We start from the raw sequence: 24113 nt of genomic DNA on the forward strand, positions 1-24113 counted from the left end.
GGGGAAGCCAGATTCACTTAACAAGTGGGTTACTAACTCACCGATTGCAGTGATTCACTTAACATCGGTGGCAAGAAAAATCGTAAAATGGGGCAAAATTCACTTAACAAATGTCTCACTTAGCAACAGAAATGTTGGGCTCAGTTGTGGTCGTAAGTCGAGGACTAACTGTACTTATGGAAACTATTTAAGCCAGAGGATGGATTAGCATTCTGCAGTGTTTTGGGCACATTCCCAAGAATGGACACTGACCTAAAACACCTTCCCATATGTTCTGTCCTGCAGAAAAATAGCTTTTTCTTCTCAGTGACTTAGTTTAATATCATCATAAGTGTTTATTTCGACTTTGGGGGGGGGGAACCTCAGGGTCTCATAATGTGACGGACATTTCCTCCCCTTTTAATTGAGAATAACGGGCTTTGAGATTTGGGACCTTCAGGATACAATTCTGTATCCTGAACCCCCCCAAATGAAATGCGCATGCGGCCCCCATCCATGTGCCCTGGCCCCTGTACATGCTCCGCCCCCACGCATGCGCGGCAGAGACCCAAAGGTCAGCTGGCTGGAGGGAGGTGCGTGCGCATGCCCAGCGGAGCTGAACTGGGGTGACGGCTTGCATGCCATCAGAGAGGGTGCTGCGTGCCACCTCTGGCACGCAAGCCATAGGTTCGCCATCACGGTTCTAGGATCTCCACCAGACCCAAATTTAACCAGTGACAGAGATCATTAGAAAGCCCAAGGAAGGCTGATCTTGGAAGGTTCTGCACTGGATGAAACTTACCTATAGATTTACTCTCCGATGGCTGCTCCAGTTCTCGAAAAGCACTGTATTTATCTCCATAATCTATGGTGTATATTTAAAAAAAGAGAATGTAGTTAAAATTCTGATAGAGATCCAGAATGTTACTGTTTTACAGTAGCATGCGGCCGGTATTTTATTTATTATTTATTCAATTGTTATGCCACCCATCTCCCCTACAAGGTGACTCTGGGCACTTTACAAGTTGTAATATAATATTGAAAGGCTTTCAAGTTTTTGCGAGAGCCAGTTCTGACAAGACCACCCTGCCTCAATCCAAATTAGTCAGTTATCAAATTAGGTAGTAAATAAAGGTAAAGGTAAAGGTTCCCCTTGCACATATGTGCTAGTCGTTCCCAAGTCTAGGGGGCGGTGCTCATCTCCGTTTCAAAGCCAAAGAGCCAGCGCTGTCCAAAGAAGTCTCCATGGTCATGTGGCCAGCATGACTAAATGCCAAAGGCGCACGGAACGCTGTTACCTTCCCACCAAAGATGGTCCCTATTTTTTCTACTTGCATTTTTTACGTGCTTTCGAACTGCTAGATTGGCAGAAGCTGGGACAAGTAACAGGAGCTCATCCCGTTAGGCAGCACTAGGGATTCAAACCCCTGAACTGCCGACCTTTTGATCAACAAGCTCAGCATCTTAGCCACTGAGCCACCACGTCCCCTGGGGAGTAAATAGTCCTGCCCAAAACAGAAGGGCTTTAAACCGATCTTCCAGGTAGGGTGGAATGCACGTTTAAAGCTCTGATGGTCACAATGAATCCTGGAGTGGAGTTTGCAAAGAGGAAGAGGAGGAGTTGATGTTCTCTGAGCTTGGCTGTTTGCTTGCAGACATTTCATCAGCACTGATGATGTTACGGAGTTGGGTAATGAAATGTCTGCAAGAAAACAACCAAGCACAGAAAGCACCAAGGATCCCACAATAGTTGATAGTTCCACCCAGAATCTGAAGATTCAGTTGGAAGACAGAAAAACACATTGCTACTCCCTACGGAGGGACAAAATGAAAACCTAATTTTGCTTAATTTAAAAGAAAAAATAAGAGAGCAAAATTACGCTGGGTGTACCTCTTGAAATCTCAGAGAAAATGCCCTTGGAGGCCTCTTAAGCTATGCCTTTAACAATGAAAGGATGGATTTGAGAACTTAAAGCAGATTGCTTGGGAGAAAGGGAGGGGGGGATCCCCTCTCCAGTGAAACAGGGAAACTGGTAGAAAGTAAGACTTAGATTTAGAATAACTTTAATGTCACTTAAAATGTACACTAATCGGCATACAGTAAAATGAAATTTTGTTGCATTCAGCTCTCAAAGGATCATCACCTCCAATTTAACTACATAAACATGACAAAAATATAAATGAATGAATGAATGAATGAATGAATGAATGAATGAATGAATAAGTAAGTAAGTAAGTAAGTTAGTAAGTAAGTAAGTAAGTAGGTAAGTAAGTAAGTAGGTAGGTAGGTAAGTAAGTAAGTAAGTATATATTGTATGACACAGAGAAACAACACGGTCTAAGGCAGGGGTGTCAAACTTGATTTCATTGAGGGCCGCATCAGGTTGTGCTTGACCTGGGGGACTGGATGATGGTGGGCGTGCCCGGGATGGGCGTGCCTGGGGTGGGCGTGGCCAGGATGGGCATGTCCAGCTCGACGTCACTTATCGAGGCTCCATTTTCAGTCGTGACGGCCTCCTGCAGCCCTCTGCCAGCGAAAACGGAGGTGCAGCCCGCCCGCACTCTGTTTTCATCCGTGACGGCCTCCTGCAGCCCTCTGCTAGCGAAAATGGAGCCGGGCAGGCCGCGCGTGGCCTTCCTGAGCTCCATTTTTGCTGGCAGAGGGCTGCAGGAGGCCGTTGTGTCCGAAAATGGAGCGAAATTGGTGTGTTTTGGTCTCTTTCCTTTTTCGCTTTTTGATTGTCCCTTTTGAATGTAAGAAAAGTGGAGGGGAAAAATATCACATTTACAAAGGTAACTTTTTATTGGAAAAAATGCCCAAGTACCTTCAGCAGGCTTGTCAGATGCAATCCCCTTAAAAACAGCGTACTTATCCACAGCAGGTGTCACTTTGGGGCCCGAAAGGGGTATCAGCATTGAAGGAGCACTAAAGAAAGGAAAGAAGAGAAGTCGAAAGCATAATTGGAAAAGGAGGGATATGAGATCCAGGTAGTCCTTGACTTATAACTGTTCATTTAGGAACTGTTTGAAGTTATAACAAAACTGAACAAAGGATTTATTATTATTTTTCACATATTTACGACCACTGCAGCATCCCCATGTCATCAAATTTTGGCAACTGGCTCATATTTATGACGGCTGCAGTGTCCCGCAGTCATTTGATCCTCTTTTGCGACCTTCTCACAAGCAACGGGGAGCCGGATTCACTTAACATCTATGTAACCAACTTAACAACTGCAGTGATTCAAATGACAACTGTGGCAAAGTCGTAAAATGCAGCAAATGTCTCACTTAACAACTGTCTCGCTTAGTAACACAACTTTTGGGCTCAATTGTGGTTGTAAGTCAAGGACAACCTGTATTGGGATAGACCTGGGATAATAATAATCTATAAAAAAATTATGAACAAGATCAGTTCTGGTCATGCAACAATCTTACTCAGAATAAAATATGGGATATGGATGTTTCAGACATATATCAGAATGAAGGAAGCCACAAAGAACAAATACAGTATTTTTGGGACTATAAGACGCACCGGTGTATAAGACGCACCAAGATTTTGAAGAGGTAAGTAAGAAAAAAAAAGTTTTTGCCCTCCCCCAGTCCCCAGGAGCACTCTGCAGGCCTCCCAAACCCATTTTTGCAAAAAACAGGGCACACAGAGGGTTTGGGAGGCCTGTAGAATGCTCCTGAGGGCTGGGGGAGGGGGAAAAAAAGGGGGGCGTTTTTGCCCTCCCCAGCCCCCAGGAGCACTCTGTAGGCCTCCGAAACCCTCTGTGTGCCCCATTTTTCACAAAAATGGGACGAGCGGGGAGGAGCTTCGGGAGGCCAAAAATGGCTGTATTCAGTGTATAAGAAGCACCAATATTTCTACCCTCTTTGGGGGGGGGGGGGGAAGTGCGTCTTATACTCCAAAAAATACGGGTATGTCCACTGCCTGCCAATCTTTATGTTAAACATTCTCTGAAAATATTTTTGGAACAACTACTTAGAATATGGAAAATCAGCTTGCCACCTACAAACATTCTGTCACAAAATTAAAGCCCTTTTCTTAAGTGGTGTATTTTAACTTTTAAAGAGGGGGCCTGCATCTCAGTGCACAAGACAAGAAGGTACAGAATCAGTGAATAACAGAATAACATAGTTGGAAGGGACCTTGGAGGTCTTCTAGTCTAATCCCCTGCTCAAACAAGAAATTCTACCTATACCATTCCAGACAAGTGGTTCTCCAGTCTCTTCTTAAAAACTTCCAGTGTTGGATTAATTGTGGAATATCGGTAGCCCTCAACTTATGACCACAATTGAGACAAAAATTTCTGTTGTTACGCGAGATATTTATTAAGAGAGTTTTGCCCCAATTGTTAAGTGAATCTAGCTTTCCCATGGAATTTGCTCGTCAGAAGGTTGCAAAACCTTCACCCCAAGATACTGCAACTGTCATAAATGAGTCAGTTGCCAAGCATAAAATGTCCTTTTACTACCGGTTCTGTGGGCGTGGCTTGGTGGGCGTGGTGTGGCTTGGTGGGCGTGGCAGGGGAAGGACACTGCAAAATTTCCATTCCCACCCCACTCTGGGGCCAGTCAGAGGTGGTATTTGCCGGTTCTCTGAACTACTCAAAATTTCTGCTACCGGTTCTCCAGAACCTGTCAGGACCTGCTGGATTTCACCCCTGGTTTGAATTCAGGACAAGTGACCATGGGGATGCTGCAATGGTCATAAATGTGAAAAATGACCATAAGTCCCCTTTTTCAGTGCTGTTGTAACGTTGAACAGTCACTAAATGAACTGTTTAAGTCGAGGACTACTGTACTTGGATTAGCAGCGAATCCAACAAGGAAAGAAATCCAGTTGCCATGACTCCACTGAAAGACATTTATGGAGATGTGACTCAGTTTTGTGCAGAGTCTCTAAATTTGTTCTTTTATCATGGATCAAACCGTTCATCATTGATCAAGCACTTTCATGGAGTGCTCCCAAAGAAAAGCTTATTTGAGCAATTAATCTTGTTAAACAATTACATTTATCCTGAGGAAATGACTGATTAGAACCAGTTCCTGATGAAACCCCTTCTTCCCCAATTTTGACATTTGATTTTGACTTCTGTTCAGATCAGGGGTGTCAAATTCAATTTCATTGAGGGCCGCGTCAGGGCTGTGTTTCACCTTGGGGGGCTGGGGTGGGTGTGACCAGGGTGGGCGTGGCCATCTTGATGTCTCTCGTGTCGGGAACACCTGTGGACTGGAGGCCATCACAGCTGAAAACGGAGGTTGGGAGGGCCACGCATGGCTCTCCTGAGCTCTGTTTTCACTGGCAGAGTCACCACACGCTGGTCCTTCACTGTTTCCAGGGCAACCCCGCGGACCAGATCTTATCACCCTGCGGGCTGGATCCGGCCCGCGGGCCTTGAGTTTGACATCCCTGATTCAGATCAATACAGTGATTAGCTATAATGACTATGCTAATGGTAACGATGATATTATTGAGGCTTTTCAAATCATCAGAATCACCATTCTACTAAACGTAAAGATGAGCACTTAACATTTGCTTTTGACAGTAGGAGAACATTTTTCATTTTTTCCCTTGTTTTTATTTTCTCGGGCCTTTTAAATCCTTTTAGCGCCTCCAGTGTAGCTCTGTTATTTTTAATGCTCCTTTAGATGCTTTTCTTATTCTGCTAGGTTGCTGAATTATTTATCTGCGTATCATTTTACTCAGTTTTGTGAGCTACCTTGAGAATGACAAGTGAGGAAAGGCAGGATAGGAAAGAGATGAAATGAAGGAAGTACAGGTAGTCCTCGACTTACAACCATTTGTTTAGTGACTATTCTGTCAGGCCTGGAAGCCATCTTTTTCATTGGATCTTCAGGCCTGCCACATTTACTACTGTGGGAAACTGGGAGGGGGGATTGTATGGACCCAGGGTGATATACAGTCATAATAACATTCCTTTCTCAGAGAGTCAAGGACATCTTGCCTTGCACCTGGAGGGGTGTGGCTGGGAGGCATCTCCAGTTGGGACGGTGCTTTGATTGGACCATGTGATGGACATGTGGGTGCTGGGCAGGGTCTTGAACTTTCCTTTGGGTGGGGAAAACCTGGAAGCTTTCAGATTCGGTTTTTCCCAGATGTGCCAATATGACATCTCTAATAAAGTGGAACTTTGAGGAAACTCAAGCCTTGGAATTTTCTTTTGTTGGGGGTGTTACTTGGAACCCTGACACGTTCGAGGTTACAATGGCACTGAAATCTCGTGATCATACTTATGACTGTTGCAGCATCCTCAAGCTTGCGTGATTCTTTCTTTCTTTCTTCTTTATTGGACAAGTGTAATTGGACAGACAAGGAATTTGTCTCCAGTGCATAAGCTCTCAGTGTACATACAAGCAGCAAGTGCTTTTTTCAAGAGGCAACTGGACTTATTTGTTTTTCTTTGAAGATGTTTCACTTCTCATCCAAGAAGCTTCTTCAGCTCTGACTGGATGGTGGGGAAATGGAAGGATTTATATTCCTTGCAGACTGCTGGTCATTTGCATTCTTTTTAGAGAGTCGTTGAGGCCACCTGGAGGTTTATCTGTGCCCTCAGGGTCACCTGAGTAATGCAAATGGCTGTGGAGCCTTCTTGGAACTGAAAAGACTGTGTAGTTGTAGACTGTGTTGAAGGCTCCACACCCATTTGCATTATTCAGGTGACCCTGAAAACTCCAGGTGGCCTCAATGACCCTTTAAAAGAATGCAAATGACCAGCTGTCTGCAAGGAATATAAATCCTTCCATTCCCCACCATCCAATCAGAGTTGAAGAAGCTTCTTGGATGAGAAGCAAAACATCTTCAAAGAAAAAAGAGGAAGTCCAGTTGCCTCTTGAAAAAGCACCTTTGGGACAGGTGTGACTGACTTAACAACCACGTTGCTTACCAAAGGAAATTCTGATGCCAATTGGGGTCCTAAATTGAGGATTAGCTGTATTCCCCACTGAATAGAATTATATCCTATGTCATCTGTTGAGCAATGGAAAGCATGGCTGCTGGCTTAAGAAGGATGCATGCAATTTTTGAAGATCATTTTAATGGCTTATAGAATCTGGTGTAAAGTGGTAGCTTTTTGAATTGTTCCTACCACCACCAAACATTCAAGGAAATGTAGAAGATACAGGTAGTCCTCGACTTGTGACCACAATTGAGCCCAACATTTATGTTGTTAAGTGAGACACTTGTTAAGTGAGTTTTGCCCCATTTTACGACTTTTGCTTGCCACAGCTGTTAAGTGAATCATTGCAGTTGTTCAGTTAGTAACACGGATGTTAACGTGAATCTGGCTTCCCCACTGACTTTGCTTCTCTGAAGGTCACAAAAGGGGGATTACATGACCCCAGGACATTGCAACCGTCATAAATAGGAGTCAGTTGCCACGCATCCGAATTTTGATCATGTGACCATGGGGACGCTGAGACAGTCATAAGTGTGAAAAATATTTGTAAGTTATTTTTTTTCAGTGCTGTTATCACTTTGAATGGTCACTAAATGAACTGTTGTAAGTCGAGATTACCTGTAATGTAGCTTTGATCCAAGAGGAAGAATACAATACTTAATGAGGATTGGGAAACTTCCATGGTTTGCCGAAAAAAATAAAATTATAAAAGATTTACACATACAGGCACTGGAAATAAGCTACCCAGAGTCACTGAGAGTGTGTTGAGTGGCCATATAAATTTTCTTAAACTAAAAAACAACACCACCCGTTTATGTTGATTACGATGTTTAGCATGGGGGATTCTGGGAATTTAAGTCCATGCATCCCAAAGTTGTCGAGGCTGAGAAATATTGACCTGGTCTATATCTTCTCAACTTGATTAAAAAGCGTTATGCAAAAACCGACGGTTACACGAGAGGGTCAAATTCTTTACCTGCTCCGCTGCTGTGCTGCTACCGTTTTCTTTGATCCAGGCGCTTCCCCTTGAAAATCTGTAAAAGTATCGTCAAGTCCCCCTGACTTGGATGCATCTTGGAAATCCTGGAAGTCGTCATCATCTGTTTTTGCAACCTAGAGATTTGAAGGACACATAAGAACTTTTTCCAGGAGAATAGGCATAGGCATAGGCATAGGCATAGGCATTGGAATGGAATAGGAATAGGAATAGGAATAGGAATAGGAATAGGAATAGAATAGAATAGAATAGAATAGAATAGAATAGAATAGAATAGAATAGAATAGAATAGAATAGAATAGAATAGAATAGAATAGAATAGAATAGAATAGGAATAAGAGCATAATTTTAATTTTAGACATAGGACCATATTTGCATGCAGATTTTTCAAGGTTTATTACTTCCTCGTTTTAACGGTTAGACACCAACACATGGCATCTATAAGCACCGCAACAAATAGTACTGTCCTTTCTGAGCCTACCAACTAGGGTAGGGTAGGGTAGGATAGGGTAGGGTAGGGTAGGGTAGGGTAGGGTAAGGTAGAGTAGAATAGAATAGAATAGAATAGAATAGAATAGAATAGAATAGAATAGAATAGAATAGAATAGAATAGAATAGAACAGAACAAAACAAAAAGAATAGAATAGAATAGAATAGAATAGAATAGAATAGAATAGAAATAATAGAATAGAATAGAATAGAATAGAATAGAAATAATAGAATAGAATAGAATAGAATAGAATAGAATAGAATAGAATAGAATAGAATAGAATAGAATAGAATAGAATAGAAAGAATAGAATGGAATGGAATGGAATGGAATGGAATGGAATGGAATAGAATAGAATAGAATAGAATAGAATAGGAATAGGAATAGGAATAGGAATAGGAATAGGAATAGGAATAGGAATAGGAATAGGAATAGGAATAGAATAACAGAGTTGGAAGGGACCTTAGAGACCTTCTAGTCCAAGCCCCTGCACAGGCAGGAAACCCTATACCCATGATGGTGAACCTATGGCACGCATGCCAGAAGTGGCATGCAGAGCCATCTCTCCAGGCATGCTGGGGAACTGCTCTTCCTGTTTCTGGTGCTCTTGTGTGTGCGCACTGGGAAACTGCTCTTCCGGTTTCCAGCACTCCCACGCATGCACGCTAGGTAGCTGCTCTTCTGGTTTCTGGTGCACCCCCGCACGCACTTCAGGCACGCGTGCCATAGGTTTGCCATCACGGGTATAGGGCATGGGTGTCAAAACTTGCAATATTTTCCCCCTTCACGGAGCTGGGATGGGTGTGGCCTGTGCATGACATATCCGGCCCGCGGGCCGCCAGTTTGCCATCCCTGGTATAGGGTCTCCTGCTTGAGGAGGGGGATGGACTGAAAGACTCCAAACTCCCTTCCAGCTCTATTCTGATTGATTGATTGATTGAAAACCTGAAAGCTTTGTTGCTTGTATATACGGATTGTACCATATATACAACCACAAATTGTTTTTTATTTTTAGTCCATGAATCTATACGACTGATAAGCTCCTATACCACTGATGGTGAACCTTTTTGCCATCGTGTGCCAAATGTGGGACCGCGGGGGGGGGGGGGGGGTGTCGCAAACACGTGCCCACACCCATAATTCAATATGCCCCCGTGCAGGCAAGCAACCCCCCCTGCGTTCCCTCTGCTTTTGGCAGATGATGGCCCGGTGGGCCCAGTAGGCATGTTTTTCACCCTCCCCAGGCTCCAGAGCCTTTCTAGGAGCCCGGGGAGGGCGAAAACGGCCTTCCCCACCCTCCTGGAGGCCCTCCAGAGGCTGGAAATGGCCCGTTTGCCGACTTCCGGTCCATTTCTGGCCTTCGGAGGGCCTCCGGTGGAGGGGGCGGGAAAGGCCGTTGCTGTTTCCAGCCTCCAAAGGGCCTCTGGGTGGCGGGGAAGGCTGTTTTCGCCTTCCCCAGGCTCCTAGAAAGCCTCTGGAGCCTGGGGAGAGCGAAAAACGCCCTTCCCCACCCCCCGGAGGCCCTCTGGAGGCCAGAGACAGCCTGTTTCCTGACTTCCGGTGGGCCTAGAGCTGGAGCTGAACTAGGGCAATGCTCGCGTGCCCACCGATATGGCTCCACGTGCCACCTGTGGCACGCGTGCCATAGGTTCGCCATCATGGTCCTACACTATCATATTGCAGAGAAGAAAGGAATGTCTGTCAAGAGCAGAAATTAGTTTTCTGCACAAGACTGTCTCCCTTTCTTTCAATCAGCTGCTCCAAAATAATTGGTCGAGACCAGGAGCCAATAAATATGGCAACTTTATGACTGGTGGACTTCAACTCCCAGAATTCTATCGGAAGCATACAAAATTATAAAAGCGTAATAATAAATAACTGTATCTAAATCAGTATCGTAAGTATGGCTAGCTCAGGAATTTTGGGAGATGATGTCCACCGGTCATCAAGTTGCCATACAGAATAACAGAGTTGGAAGGAACCTTGGAGTCTAACCCCCTGCTCAAGCAATGATGCCCTTGACGTGATGTCACGGTGCCTGGAGGCCGTGCAGCTCTGGATGGGGAGAAACAAGCTCAGACTCAACCCTTCCAAGACCGAGTGGCTGTGGTTTCTGGCATCCCGATATAGCCAGCTAGCTCCATCGCTGACTATTGGGGGTGAGATCTTGACCCCCTCAGAGAGGGCTCGCAACTTGGGTGTTCTCCTGGATGCAAGGCTGTCTTTAGAAGATCATATGACGGCTGTGGCCAGGGGAGCTTTCTATCAGGTTCGCCTGATTCACGAGTTGCGTCCCTTTCTGGACCGGGACGCCTTGCGCACGGTCACTCACGCCCTCGTCACATCCTGTCTAGACTACTGTAATGCTCTCTACATGGGGCTCCCCTTGAAGAGCACTCGGAGGCTCCAACTGGTCCAGAATGAGGCCGCACGGGTGATTATGGGGGCGACATGGCACACCCATGTAACACCTCTCCTGTGCGAGCTGCACTGGCTTCCGGTGATCTTCCGGGTGCGATTCAAGGTGCTGGTCACCACCTTTAAAGCGCTCCATGGCTTAGGACCTGGGTATATATGAGATCACCTTCTGCCACTGATAGCCTCCCACCGGCCAATACGCTCCCACAGAGAGGGACTCCTCAGGGTGCCGTCGGCCAAACAATGTCGACTGGCGACACCCAGGGGGAGAGCCTTCTCTGTGGGGGCACCTGCCCTCTGGAATGAACTGCCCCCGGAGATTCGTATGATTCCTGACCTACGTACCTTTCGCCGTGCCCTTAAGACTCTTTTGTTCCAACAGGTCGGGCTGGCTTAAAAAATGAATTTTAAATTGGGTGTTTGTAGCTTTTAGCATAAGGGCCAAATTTATATATTTATTTTAAATTGTTTTTAAATTTTGTGAGTATATGTTTGTTTTAATATGGCTGTACACTGCCCTGAGTCCTTTGGGAGAAGGGCGGTATAGAAGTTTAATAAATACGAATACAAATACAAAGCAGGAGACCCCATGGCATTTCAGACATATGGCTGTCCAATCTCTTCTTAAAAGCCTCGTGTGTTGGAGCATTTACAACTTCTGGAGGCAACTTGTTCCACTGATTAATTGTTCTCACTGTCAGGAAATTTCTCCTTAGTTCTAGGTTGCTTCTCTCCTTGATTAGTTTCCACCCATTGCTTCTTGTCCTGCCTTTCGGTGCTTTTGACTACCCCTGGTCTAGATAATACGTTCAGACAGATGCTTGAATTCCATGGCTGAAAGTCAAAAGCTAAAAGAACAAGTTGCCTTAGACTAGCTTTATGACGGGGAATTATATCAGCACTAACCTGGTTTGCAGGGAAATGTTGGATGAAACTGCTGGACGTCTGTGTGGTGACTCCGCCCACTGGTGCCGCCATGCTGATCCCCACCACTGTTGGTCCTATATTAAGAGGCATGGAAACTGGTGGCCCAGGAGGCATCAAAGGCTGTTGGCTCACTGTGACAGGGATGGCCATCTGAAGCCCACTTAAGGTAGGGATGGGAGCAGAAGGAAACTGGTTTAAACCGTCAGGGCTCATGGCTGGCATGCCTCTCTGTATGAGGGGGGGAAAATGCAGAAAACAGAGCGTTTGCACAACCAAGTCAATTAAAGCATTTGCACACTTTATACAACTTAATTGGTGCTAGCTTTAGTCTTGCTTAATTATTATTTATTTATTTATTTTTATTTTATTTGATTTATATGCCGCCCTTCTCCGGAGACTCAGGGCGGCTTACAATGCGTTAAGCAATAGCCTTCATACTTTTGTATATTCATACAAAGTCAGCTTATTGCCCCCACAAACTGGGTCCTCATTTAACCTACCTTAGAAAGGATGGAAGGCTGAGTCAACCTTGAGCCTGGTAAGATTCGAACCTGCAGTAATTGCAGGCAGCTGTGTTAATAACGGGGTGCTTTAGACCACTGTGCTTCCAAGGCTCAATTATTTGCAGGTAACACTGCCCCTCGATAGACAAGCCATTAAGGACATGTCCCGTGCAGTGGTGGGTTTCAAAATTTTTTACTACCGGTTCTGTGGCCGTGGCTTGGTGGGCGTGGCATGGCTTGGTGGATGTGGCTTGGTGGGTGTGGCATGGGAAGGATACTGTAAAATCTCCATTCCCTCCCCAATCCACAGGAAGGTTACTGCAAAATTCCCATTTCCTCCTGATCAGCTGAGATTTAGGAGGCAGAGAATAGATGGGGGTGGGGCCAGTCAGAATTTTTACTACTGGTTCTCTGAACTACTCAAAATTTCCGCTACCGGTTCTCCACAACTGGTCAGAACCTGCTGAAACCCACCTCTGGTCCCGTCCCGTCCCCAGTTTTATCTCTGACCCCGATTCCTACCTGAGTTAGCGCAATCATAGCCAAAACGGTGTAGAGTTCTTCTTTTGTCAGCTTCCCTGGAGTGGTGCGATTGGCTAAGGCCCAAATTTGCCCAAGAGTTTCTCTGGGAAGCCCAGAGGACATCAGAATCGGATAGAGTTTGCCGGTATCTATCCCGGAGGATGTCATGGTGGTTTCGAGAATCTTCTTATAAAGATCTGGGAAAGAAAGAATTTGGTCCAAGAGATTAAATATGTTCTGACCTAGGCGTCACAAAAGCACAAAAAAACCCTTTTTATTAAGCTAATGTGAATGCCTCTCATTCACCTCCAGCAAAGTCCCGGCAAACAGTTTTTCAAGGGTGAATTTACAACCACAGACCTTATCAGGCTTGGACAGCTGCCAGGCCGATATCTTCCAAACGCAATGCTGTACAAGAAAAGACTTGGCAAGGACTCTCTGAGAGTCACAAACAGATCTTCACACTAATGAAATGAACTAATTTGTCTCCTGCAAACTCCATCCCCTTTCGCTCCTCTTTATTCCCTATGGGAGAGGCCATTCATCGTCCACCTGTGCCTTTACTCCTGAGTCGGTCCTTGTTCCTTAGCTGTTCCCTTCTCCTGGCAGCTCTGCGCATGCACACATCAAGAACAGGCTCCAGCTGTTCTTCAGCCCCACTGATATCCGACTCTGAAGGTAGCTGGGCCCTGGCCCCATCTCTGCCTCCAATACAGAGCCCATGTTCCTCCCCAACCTCCTCACTGGCCGCTGGTGGGCCACAACAAAATACAGCAAACTCAAGCAAATCCAAAAGGTTGGGCCTTTTCTGCCCTCAAACATTAACCTGAATTGATTTAATTTATATCCCGCCTTTACTATTTTTATAAACAACTCAAAGCGGAAAACATATCTAGTGCACCTTCTTCCTCCTATTTTCCCCACAACAACAACAACCCTGTGAGGTGAGTTGGGCTGAGAAAGAGTGACTGGCCCAAAGTCACCCAGCTGCCTTTCGTAGCTAAGGTAGGGTTTGAGATCATGCCTTAATTCCTAGGCTGGCGGCCCCCAACCATTTGGGCACCAGGGACCGGTTCCATGGAGATTTTTCCGTGGGCCGGAGGGGGCATGGTTTCGTGTGCTGCCTCCATCCAACAGATGGGTCTTCCCTTGTTTGCGTGGCCCAGTTTCTGGAATGCTGCGGACCATTGCCGGTCCATGGACCAGGGGTTGGGGACCCCTGCCCTAGACCAAACTGGCAAAGATGATCAATTCAGTCATCAAAACTGAACTGCTCCAAAGAGATCACTTCCCTTAAATGTATCAGATTTTGCAGTAGAAATTAAATCCAGAAAGCACACACAGGTAAACTGATTCAGCAGGATTCATTAACTTCTTTATATACATATAATACATGAAGATAAATGTACAATACCAATATAGATTCTTCTTCAACGTAGTAGCAGTTACAAGCAAAACACAAGGCAGGAGAGAACAGTTAGTTTCATTTCAGCAGAGCAGACTAGTTTCAGTTTCTCTGCACAGACTCAGAAGCTGCAGACTAAGACACGTCCTGGCTCCAGTCTGTGTCAACTCCCAAGCAGCCCTCATTGGCTGACTTAGTTGCTATGCCTATACATTGGCTGACCTTGTTACCATGTCCTATTCCAGTTGATGAATATACTCTGACAAAATGTGGAAGGAATTTGCCTTTTACTAAGTTTCACTAACTGCTTCTGAAAGAATAGCTGCGATTGTATTTGTGTGTGTGCGTGTGCAGTGCACATGCATAAATGTGTGTGCACCTTCAAGTCAGTTTTAACTCCTATAACTGTCTGGATAAGTCCCTGCACTTTTCTTGGCAAGGTTTTTCAGGAGTAATTTGCCATTGTCATCTTCCTAGGGCTGAGAGAAAGTGACTGGCCTAAGGTCACCCAGCTGGCTTTGAGTCTAAGACAGTACTAGAACTCAGAGTTTCCTGGTTTGTACCCTGACGCCTTAACCAGTTTGGCTTTTTTTAAAAATCCTTGTTAATAACGTCCTTGACAACAGGATCCAAATTAAAATTCATTTGTTGTCTGATCAAAATAGCATGGTACATGCATGGTGGAGCAGCGGACTAAAGCGCTGTTAAAGTAGCATTTAGCTGCCAGCTGCCTGCAATTACTGCGAGTTCAAATCTCACCAGGCTCAAGGTTGACTCAGCTTTCCATCCTTCCGAGGTAGGTAAAATGAGGACCCGAATTGTGGGGGCAATAAGCTGACTTTGTATAAAAAAGAACACCGCTTAGGGGGGGCCGAAAGCCCTACTAAGCAGGTATATACAAAAGTATGAAGGCCATTGCTTAACACATTGTAAGCCGCCCTGAGTCTCCGGAGAAGGGCGGCATATAAATCAAACCAATGAATAAATAAACAAACAAACAAACAAACAAACAAACAAATAAATAAATAAATAAAGTGTAAACAACAAGAGGAAAATGAACTGATAATAGCAATAGCACTTATATACTGCTTCACAGTGCTTTACAGCCCTCTCTAAGCAGTTTACAGAGTCAACATCTTCCCCCCAACAATCTGGGTCCTCATTTTACCCACCTCGGAAGGATGGAAGGCTGAGTCAACCTTGAGCCTGGTGAGATTCGATCTGCCAAATTGCAATCAGCCGGCAGTCAGCAGAAGTAGCCTGCAATACTGCACTCTAACCACTGCGCCACCGGGGCTCATAACAACACGAGAATGACATTTCCTGCCTGAATACAGTATTCATCCTCAATCATTTTATTAATTATTACCTGGAATTAAATTATCATTGTAAATCCACGGAGGCATCATTTGCTGGATTGGATCCTGGGAAGGAAAAACTCCAACGCCTAAAGACACAGACACACACAAAAAGACAGACCTTTAGAAAATAGCTAATACAAATGACTCCGTTGGGACACGTCTATCAAGAGTAGTTCAAAGGAAGGGATCAGCTCTCCGAAGGTGGTTAAAGAAATAGAAAGTGATTGGGTCAAGAAAAAGGAGCATTCTTGTAAATGTGCTTTTAAATAGGATTGGAAACTGAGATATATTTAGGTTAGCAGCCTAAGCGTAACCAAAGACAGCAAGAGGGCACACAAACAACACAAACTCTGCAGGTGTTAATGGTGTGGGTGAAAAAGTCATCAGAATGAATAACTCGCACAACTGTTGTATGCCGTCCAGAGCCACACTCTTGTAAAGTGGGCCGTCATATAAATATGATGAATGAAAATAAAAGATGCAGTCGGGTGATTGCGCAGCAGGTGGTTAAGCCTGTTGCTCAACCACTGCTAATGCTAACCAGCAGCATGAAGGTCTTGTCTATTCTTAGGTTTTTCTTTTTAATATTAAAACGGAGCAGCCCTTTAAGCAGAGGACAGATGGGAAGCTGGCAACTTTAGATTATTAAAAGGAAAGGAGAGAGGGAGAGAGGGAGGAAGGAAGGAAGAAAGGGAGAGAGGAAAAGATAGATGTAGGGAGGGAGGGAGGGAGGAAGGAAGGAAGATAGGAAGGAAGGGAGGGAGGGAGGAAGGAAGGAAGGAAAAGATATAGGGAGGAAGGGAGGAAGGAAGGAAGGGAGAGAGGAAAAGAGATGTAGGGAGGGAGGGAGGAAGGAAGATAGGAAGGGAGGGAGGGAGGGAGAGAGGAAAAGATAGTTGTAAGGAGAGAGGGAGGGAGGAAGGAAGGAAGATAGGAAGGAAGGAAGGAAGGAAGGAAGGAAGGAAGGAGGGAGGGAGGGAGGGAGGAAGAAAAGAAGGAAGATTTTATGCACCACTGGAGAGCCTAATCCCGGTTAATAGCACTGGGTGATCTTTCTAACTTGGGTGTCTTGTGACTTCTATGCATAAATTACGTCCTACAAGATGGTCTTCACTTTCCTCAACTATAACACCTACTTCCTTCAAGCATGCATCCCTGTTAGGTCCTCTCTACCAAACTGTGAAGTTGGGCCAGCAAAAAGCTGGAGGGCTGGAATTTCTGGGAGTCGTAGTCCTAGCACGTCGGTAAAGTGGCAAGTTGGAGAAAGTCGTTTTTAGAGCAAATGAGGGCCGATACTCCTTGGACAAGTGAATGGCAGCAAAGAGGAGGACGAGGAGGAGGAGATGGGGAAACAGACAAGGAGGAGAAGGAAAAGAAGAGGGGGAGGAGGAGGAGAAGAGAAAGAGGAGGAGATGGGGAGACAGAGAAGGAAAAGTAGATGATGAGGAGGAAGAGATGTGGAGACAAAGAAGGAGGAGGAGGAAAAGAAGAGGAGGAAGGAGGAGAAGGAGAAGGAGAAGAAGAGGAAGAGATGGGGAGACAGAGAAGGAAAAGAAGAGGAGGAAGAGGAAGAGCAGGAGGAGGAGGAGGAGGAAGAAGAAGAGCAGGAGGAGGAGAGAAGGAATAATGTTTTGCTTGGAAAAGAGAACAGGCTCAAAACATATGCCAAGAGCTGGTTAAGGGCCAACACCGTATTATGTGGTAAGTTAGGATTAAAAGGTGCTTCATTGTTATGATTCAAGCAGGGATTCAGAGCAAAATTACCCAGCAGTCACCTTAAGAGGTTAGAACAGTGAAGGAAGAAGGATCCACCTGGGCTGAAAACAACAGATTGGCTCACCGCACTCTTGAACTGGTAGCTTTGGTTCTGAAGCCTTGTTTGCCTCTGGACAGGGGGCTCCCTTGGGAAGGGCCCCTAGGGACTTCCCGCCACTGGCTGCTAACTGGGGACCAGGGCTGTTTACAGCTGAAGCGGCAGCGCTGAGCTCAACCTCAGGCGCCTTCAGCTTGATTTGAGTCTGCCCAAATTCACTCAACCCGCGAGGTGCCAAAGGCTTGTCTTCTAAGAAACAGCCTGGGTGAATAAAAGGAGGAATTAGACACACTTTGCTAAATTGCACTTCCCTTTAGAGCTTTAGCCCATTCCTTAATCCTGCAGGCGAACAGGGGAAACACAAACGCGCCCACAGCCCCACCAAGGAGAGCTGGAGTGACTCAGTAACTATTTTCAAAGAGGACGATTGTCACTGGGTCACGTCAGTCCTTTATTTAAAGATAATGCATCACAAAGATGCTGCCAATACAGATAGTCCTCGATTTAGGACCCTGACGGAGCCTGCTGATCATGAATGGAAGTCCTGACGGTCATAAAGTGAAATCAATTTTACGGTGCAAAAGTTGACGGAGCCTTTTGTGTTTTGACATGGGGGGGTGGGGAAATGCAACTTTGATTTTGGGTTTTTACCGATTAGATAGGTTTGTTGTTATAGAAATCAGTGGTGAAATCCTACCGGTTCGCACCGGTTCGGGCAAACCGGTTGTGCTAAAAGCTACCGGTTCAGCAAACCAGTAGTAGAAAAAAGCTACTGGTTGGTCTGAACTGGTATTTCCAACAATCAGCTGTGCCGTATGATTTATATTCGCTACAAAGCAGGAAATCCTGCTTTCTGGCAAATATAAATAGTGTGGCACAGCTGTTCCCCCCTTGCTGTTCTACTTACCGTATTTTTCGGAGTATAAGATGCACCTTTTTCCCCCCTAAAAGAGGCTGAAAATTTGGGTGCATTTTATACTCTGAATGTAGCTTTTTTGAAACTTTTTTTCAGCCCTAACGAGGCGCTAACAAGGTGCTAGCGAGTGAAGCGATCTTCCTAGCTTTGCCTGCTCCCTCGACTCCGCTGTGCTTCAACGAGGAACTAGCGAGTGAAGCCATCTCCATGCTTTGCTCCAACTCTCAGCTGTTCTTTAGAAGCTTTTTTTCAGCCCTAACTAGGCGCTAGCCGAGTGAAGCGATCTCCCCGTGCTTTGCCTGCTTTTCTCATTGCTGCTTCCTCTCAGCTGTGCCTTAGAAGCTGTTTTTTATCCCCAAGCAGGGGATAAAAAATCAGCAAACTAATGTGCTGAAGCTGACCAGACTAAGGACGCTAGCCAGTGAATACCTGGTTGGCAGATTTTTTTTTCCTATTTTCCTCCCCAAAAACTAAGCTGCGTCTTATACTCCGGTGCATCTTATACTCCGGTGCGTCTTATACTCTAAAAAATACGGTACCTTAGAAAGCGTCCTTTTTCCGTGCGAAGCGCGTGTTTCGTGCACACTGTGCATATGCACACACTGCATGCGTTTGGCATGCACCGCGTCTGCGTGGGCAGCAAACCGATGGCAAACCGCGGAGGATTTCACCACTGATAGAAATGGCTAGTTTATACTACTATGTAAAAATAAAAAGTTTTTCTTTCTTTTTTCTCTTTGCCCTGCTCTTTTCCCTTCCCTTCTCCCTCCCTTATTTTCCAACTGTTTTGTATTTTTGTATTGTATATTATAAACAAATAAAACAATAAATAAAGTGAAGCCAATTTTACGACATTTTTGGCAGCGGTCGTTAAGTGAACTGCTATGAGCCCGTCCTGCCAAAAACTGGTTTTCGACAAAAATGTCATAAAATAGGACGCTGCAAACAGTGTCAATGCAGGCTGGTTGCTGAGTGTCCAATATGTTGTCATGTTGGAACTCTGGAACTGGGTCACAGGTACCCACAGGAAGGTTTATTTTAACCGTTGAATGGTTGCTACTAGTTATAAGTTGAGGACTATCTACACTAAGCATACCCAGAATTCAGCAGAACAAGAAAAGGGACAAGAGATGCATTACCCTTAAAAAAAAAATATTAAGAGAATTTTTTTACATTCTAAAGGTAAAGGACTGTAACTGAGAATAATCCAACCCCTCCATTATGCAAAACTGGCCTGATTGTTTTTAAATCTACCAGAATGCTTTAAATTGTAAATTGTAAAATTGTAAATGTAAATTAAATCTAAATCTACTAGAATAATTTAAATTATAAGAAGGCCTGGGGGGGACCCAGGGAAGCGGAGACACGTGGCTTCATTGAGGTAGATATAATCATTCTCTCTTTGCTTCGGGGTTCACATATTTTTGTTCCTAATAATATTTAATTTTTAACATTGATTTTTTTAAATACTTTTATGATTGGTTTAATATATGTGTCATTTTGTCTGATGGTTGTCTACTGCCCAGAGTTGCTTTTCATAAGATGGGCAGCCATGCAAATTTGATAAATAAAATAATAAAATGTATTTTATTTTATTTATAAAATGTATTGGCCGCTTATCTTACCACAGAGTTTAATAGAATAAAATAAAATAATATAATAACATAAAATAAAACAAAATAAACTTTCTGGCTTTTCTGATTTGAAAATGCTAAAGTTTCTTTCTTTACTCGCTATCTGGTCTGAAGTCTGTTTGTCAAATGCCTTGATATATATACGTCAAGGTGATATAAATACCTACCTACCTACCTACCTACATACATACATACCAGGGGTGCTATTCAGCAGGTCCTGACAGGTTCTGGAGAACCAATAGTGGAAAGTTTGAGTAGTTCGAAGAACCGGCAAACACTATCTCTGGCTGGCCCCAGAGTGGGGTGAGAATGGAGATTTTGCAATATCCTTCCCCCAGGAATGGGGAGGGAATGGGAATTTTGCAGTATCGTTCCCCTGGAATTGGGTGGGAATGGAGATTTTCTGGTATCCTTCCCCTGCCATGCCCACCAAGCCACACCTCGCCCACCAAGCCACGCCCACAGAATTCTACCACTGATACATACATATGCGCATACACACATATACACATACACCACTTGGCTATAACGGCTATTCTTTCTGCAAAACCTTGGTGCTGATTTGTTTATTAGGGGTCCTATTTCTCTCCTGGAATTCAGGATCAGAGAACGCGAGAAAATATATTCATTGCTCCTGCATTAAGGGCTACTTAATGAGGCCCCTACATTTTTGCAAAATAGTTTTTAACTTACGGCCACAATTGGGACGAGAATTCCTTTGTATTTTATACATTGATAAAACAAAAGTCAAAGAATTTCCATTACTAAGTAAGGTGGTTAAGTGAGTGGCACCTGTTTTTATGATCATTTTTTTTTGCTTGTTGGTTGTTAAGTGAATCACACAATCGATCAACTCCATCTTCCCCCCCATTGATTTTGCTTATGGCAAACAGGCTGGAAGTTCACAAAAGGAGATGACATCACCTCCACGGGACACGGTAACCATCATAAATATGAACCAGTTGCCAGGCATCCAGATTTTGATCACTGTGACCATGGGGATGCTGCAACGGTCGTTAAGTGTGAAAACTGGTCATTAGTCACTTTCCCCCCCCCAGTGTTGTCGTTAACTTCAAATGGTCATTAAACGAATGGGTTGTAAGTCGAGGACTACCTGTATATTTCATTTCCCGAAAGACATGGTGTGTTACCTGTTTTCTGACTGTTTTGTGAAGCTGGAGAAGGAGAGAAATAGGGTACCGGTCCCACGGTACCCTGGAGGACGGAGGTGACAGGAAACTGGACTGGAGGGAGAGGGTGGGCCGCAGCCTTCTCTGAAAGCCGCTGCCCAGGATGGCAAGACTGAAAAGGCTGGGAGGAGGTTGGAGGCACGAATGATGGGGTTTCGACAGGTCCCTGAATAAAGTCACTAAACTCCTCGTCGTCAAGAAAGGCAGTAGTTTGGGAGACAGACACGGTAGAATGAGATGGTTTGGGATGATCTGTGAAATGGAATGAACACAGACATGTACATACACACGAGATGAAAACCCCTGGAGGACAACGAACCTAAAAAAAAATAAAAAAAATAAAAGAGAAGCGCCCATTTCTAGGACCTATCCTGTTTCCCCCAAAATAAGACATCCCCTGATAATAATAGAGGATTCCGGATCTGCGCACTTTCCGCCGTGCCCTCAAAACATTCCTGTTTCAGCAGGCCGGCCTGGCCTAACTTTCCCTTTATATTGCTTTTGATTTTATTTTAAACTGGGATGTCTTGAATTATCTAGGACCAGAGTGTTTAGTATATTTTAATTGGCTTTTTTAACGTTTGTATTACATGTATTTTTATCGTTCGCTGTTCACCGCCCTGAGTCCCTCAGGAATAGGGCGGTATATAAATTTAATAAATAAATAAATAAATAAATAATAATAAGCCCAATCGGGCTTTTGAGCGCATGGCAATAAGGCCAAGCGCTTATTTCAGGGTTCAAAAAAATATAAGACAGGGTCTTATTTTCGGGGAAACACAGTAAAAGGTGAGACCTGGGCATTTTACAGCCCCTGGGCCACATCTTCTCATCTAAGAAGCTTCTTCAGCTCTGACCGGATGGCGGGGAATGGAAGGATTCCAGTCAGAGCTGAAGAAGCTTCTTGGATGAGAAGCGAAACGTCTTCAAAGAAAAACCAGAAAGTCCAGCTGCCTCTTGGAAAAAAGCACCTTTGGGACCAACCATGACTTGGAGATGGAGAATCTCCACAGACTTTCAGTCAATACTGGAACCCACAGGAGGGTTAGGAGAGAGAAAGCACTTTTCTGAGCCTGCACAGTGCTCGACGGTCTGTAATGAGACAACTCGCCATAAGGACAGTTGGCCACCAAACAATTCAACAAATCCAAAAGTTACATTAATTTCAACAGAACCGTAGCCAATAATAATAAACGGAAGAAAGTCAATTCAGAAATACAAGAGTTACAATCATTTCAATGAAAACCTGGTCACCAATAATAAAAGTCCCCGAATGAAATGTTTAATACAGCATTGAATTGTTCCGCAGCGACTTGGCCATGACGAGTTGGTCGCGGCGACTTGTCCTAGACCCCGCCTCTCGCCTGACGCAGTCTGAAGAGGCGGCTGCAATCACTGGGTGAGGAGACCAGGCTCAGCCACCCACCTTTGCCTCGGTTGAACCGCAGACTTGTGGGTGAGTGTAGCCAGGATATCTTGGTTCAGCCCTCCACAACAATCCCAGTTCCTCATATGGCCCTTTGGGGAAATTAATTGCCCACCCCTGTAAAGGTAAAAGTTTCCCCTGCCCAGTGGTAACTGACTCTAGGGGGCGGTGCTCATCTCCGTTTCTTAGCTGAGAGAGCCAACATTGTCTGAAGACCCTTTCATGGTCATGTGGCCAGCATGACGATATGCTGAAGCACATGGAACACTGTTATCTTCCCATCCAAGTGGTACCTATTTATCTACTCACATTTGCATGCTTTCCAACCAGGGGTGGGATTCAGCCAGTTCGGACCTGTTCGGGCGAATCGGATGTTACTTTTAATCTGGTTCGCTGAACCGGTAGTTGCAAGAACTGGCTGACCCTGCCCACCCCACCCCTCCCAGGAGTCTCCACGCAGCCCGTTTTGGATGCCAGGTAAATGCAGGGCCTGCATGGAAGCTCTGGGAGGGTGAAAAATGGGCCTACCAGAAGTACCGGAAGTCTGGAAACAGGCCTCAAGGAAAGCCTCCAGAGCCTGGGGAGGACGAAAACACCCCCCCACACACCACCGTGGTGCAGGAAGCTGACTAGGCCACACCCCCATGGCCACGCCTACCCAGCAACCGGGCAGAGAACTGGTTGCTAAAATATTTCAATCCCACCACTGTTTCCAACTGCTAGGTGGGCAAGAGCTCGGGGCAAGTAACAAGAGCTCACCCCATTGAGAGGTGCCCAGGTCTCGAACTGGGGCTGCAACTGACAAGCTCAGCTTCTTTAACCACTGAGCCGTCACACCCCAATACAAGATGGTGTTAAGGAGGGAACGGTGCACACCGGTAATGCAAAAATCCCACCATTTTATGCTATTACTTGCCCTGCTGAAGAGATAAGCGGCTTCTGAACTTCACATTGTAGAGGGAAAAAAAATATCTTGCTTTTCCAGCAAGAGGTGAAAGGGAGAAGGAGCTGCTTCCTCTCTACGGTCCCCATTCCTGCTTTTTTACAAGCATTAAAATCACTCAGAAAAGCCTTGATTCAAATGGGGCTATTTAAAATGTTGGGTAGAACACAGAGGACTAGATGGCACATTCACGACTGAGCTCCCTGCTAGAGAGAAAAATGGGCCCACTTCTTTAGAAAGCTGAGAATTTACCCCGAAGGATCCCAGCTGCTACATGCTAAATTGGCTTTCACTGATGCACAGGTAATAAACATCTTCATTTTCCTACGCCTGCTTTATTTTTACATGCATTTTATTTTCTTGAGGACATTAGCAGTATGGTGGGCTCGTGGTGAAGACACTCATCTCCAACTCAGAAGGCTGAGAATTCAATTCTAAGTAGCAGCAGATGTTTCTCTCTCAAAGAGAAAATATCTGCTGTGAACTGCAAGTAGGCAACAGGAAGGGCATCCAGCCAGTAAACTCTCGGCTCCAGCCAGTCGCCCCGACTACAGGGTTGTAAAAAGAAACAAAAATCTCGAGGGCATTAGTTTTTAGTAGCCACAACCATTAATTCGATGCTTTTAAAAGACGAGAATCTGCAACTGCAACTTATATGGATGCA

The 24113-nt window shown here is 44.9% G+C and overlaps 1 protein-coding gene across 1 annotated transcript in view; it reads right to left on the reverse strand.

Annotated features, from left to right (window-relative positions):
* The window catches only part of SYNRG (synergin gamma), an 88358-nt gene that overhangs the window by 39874 nt on the left and 24371 nt on the right, over positions 1 to 24113 (reverse strand). The window contains 8 exon segments of the mRNA XM_070945304.1: positions 782 to 844; positions 2805 to 2905; positions 7882 to 8018; positions 11716 to 11964; positions 12762 to 12958; positions 15536 to 15613; positions 17368 to 17601; positions 21042 to 21332. Coding sequence (XP_070801405.1) covers positions 782 to 844; positions 2805 to 2905; positions 7882 to 8018; positions 11716 to 11964; positions 12762 to 12958; positions 15536 to 15613; positions 17368 to 17601; positions 21042 to 21332 — 1350 coding nt within the window.

The sequence above is a fragment of the Pituophis catenifer genome, unplaced genomic scaffold (assembly GCF_029215685.1).
Source record: "Pituophis catenifer annectens isolate HBS135680 unplaced genomic scaffold, rPitCat1.0.hap2 SCAF_1, whole genome shotgun sequence".
Lineage (NCBI taxonomy): Eukaryota > Metazoa > Chordata > Lepidosauria > Squamata > Colubridae > Pituophis > Pituophis catenifer.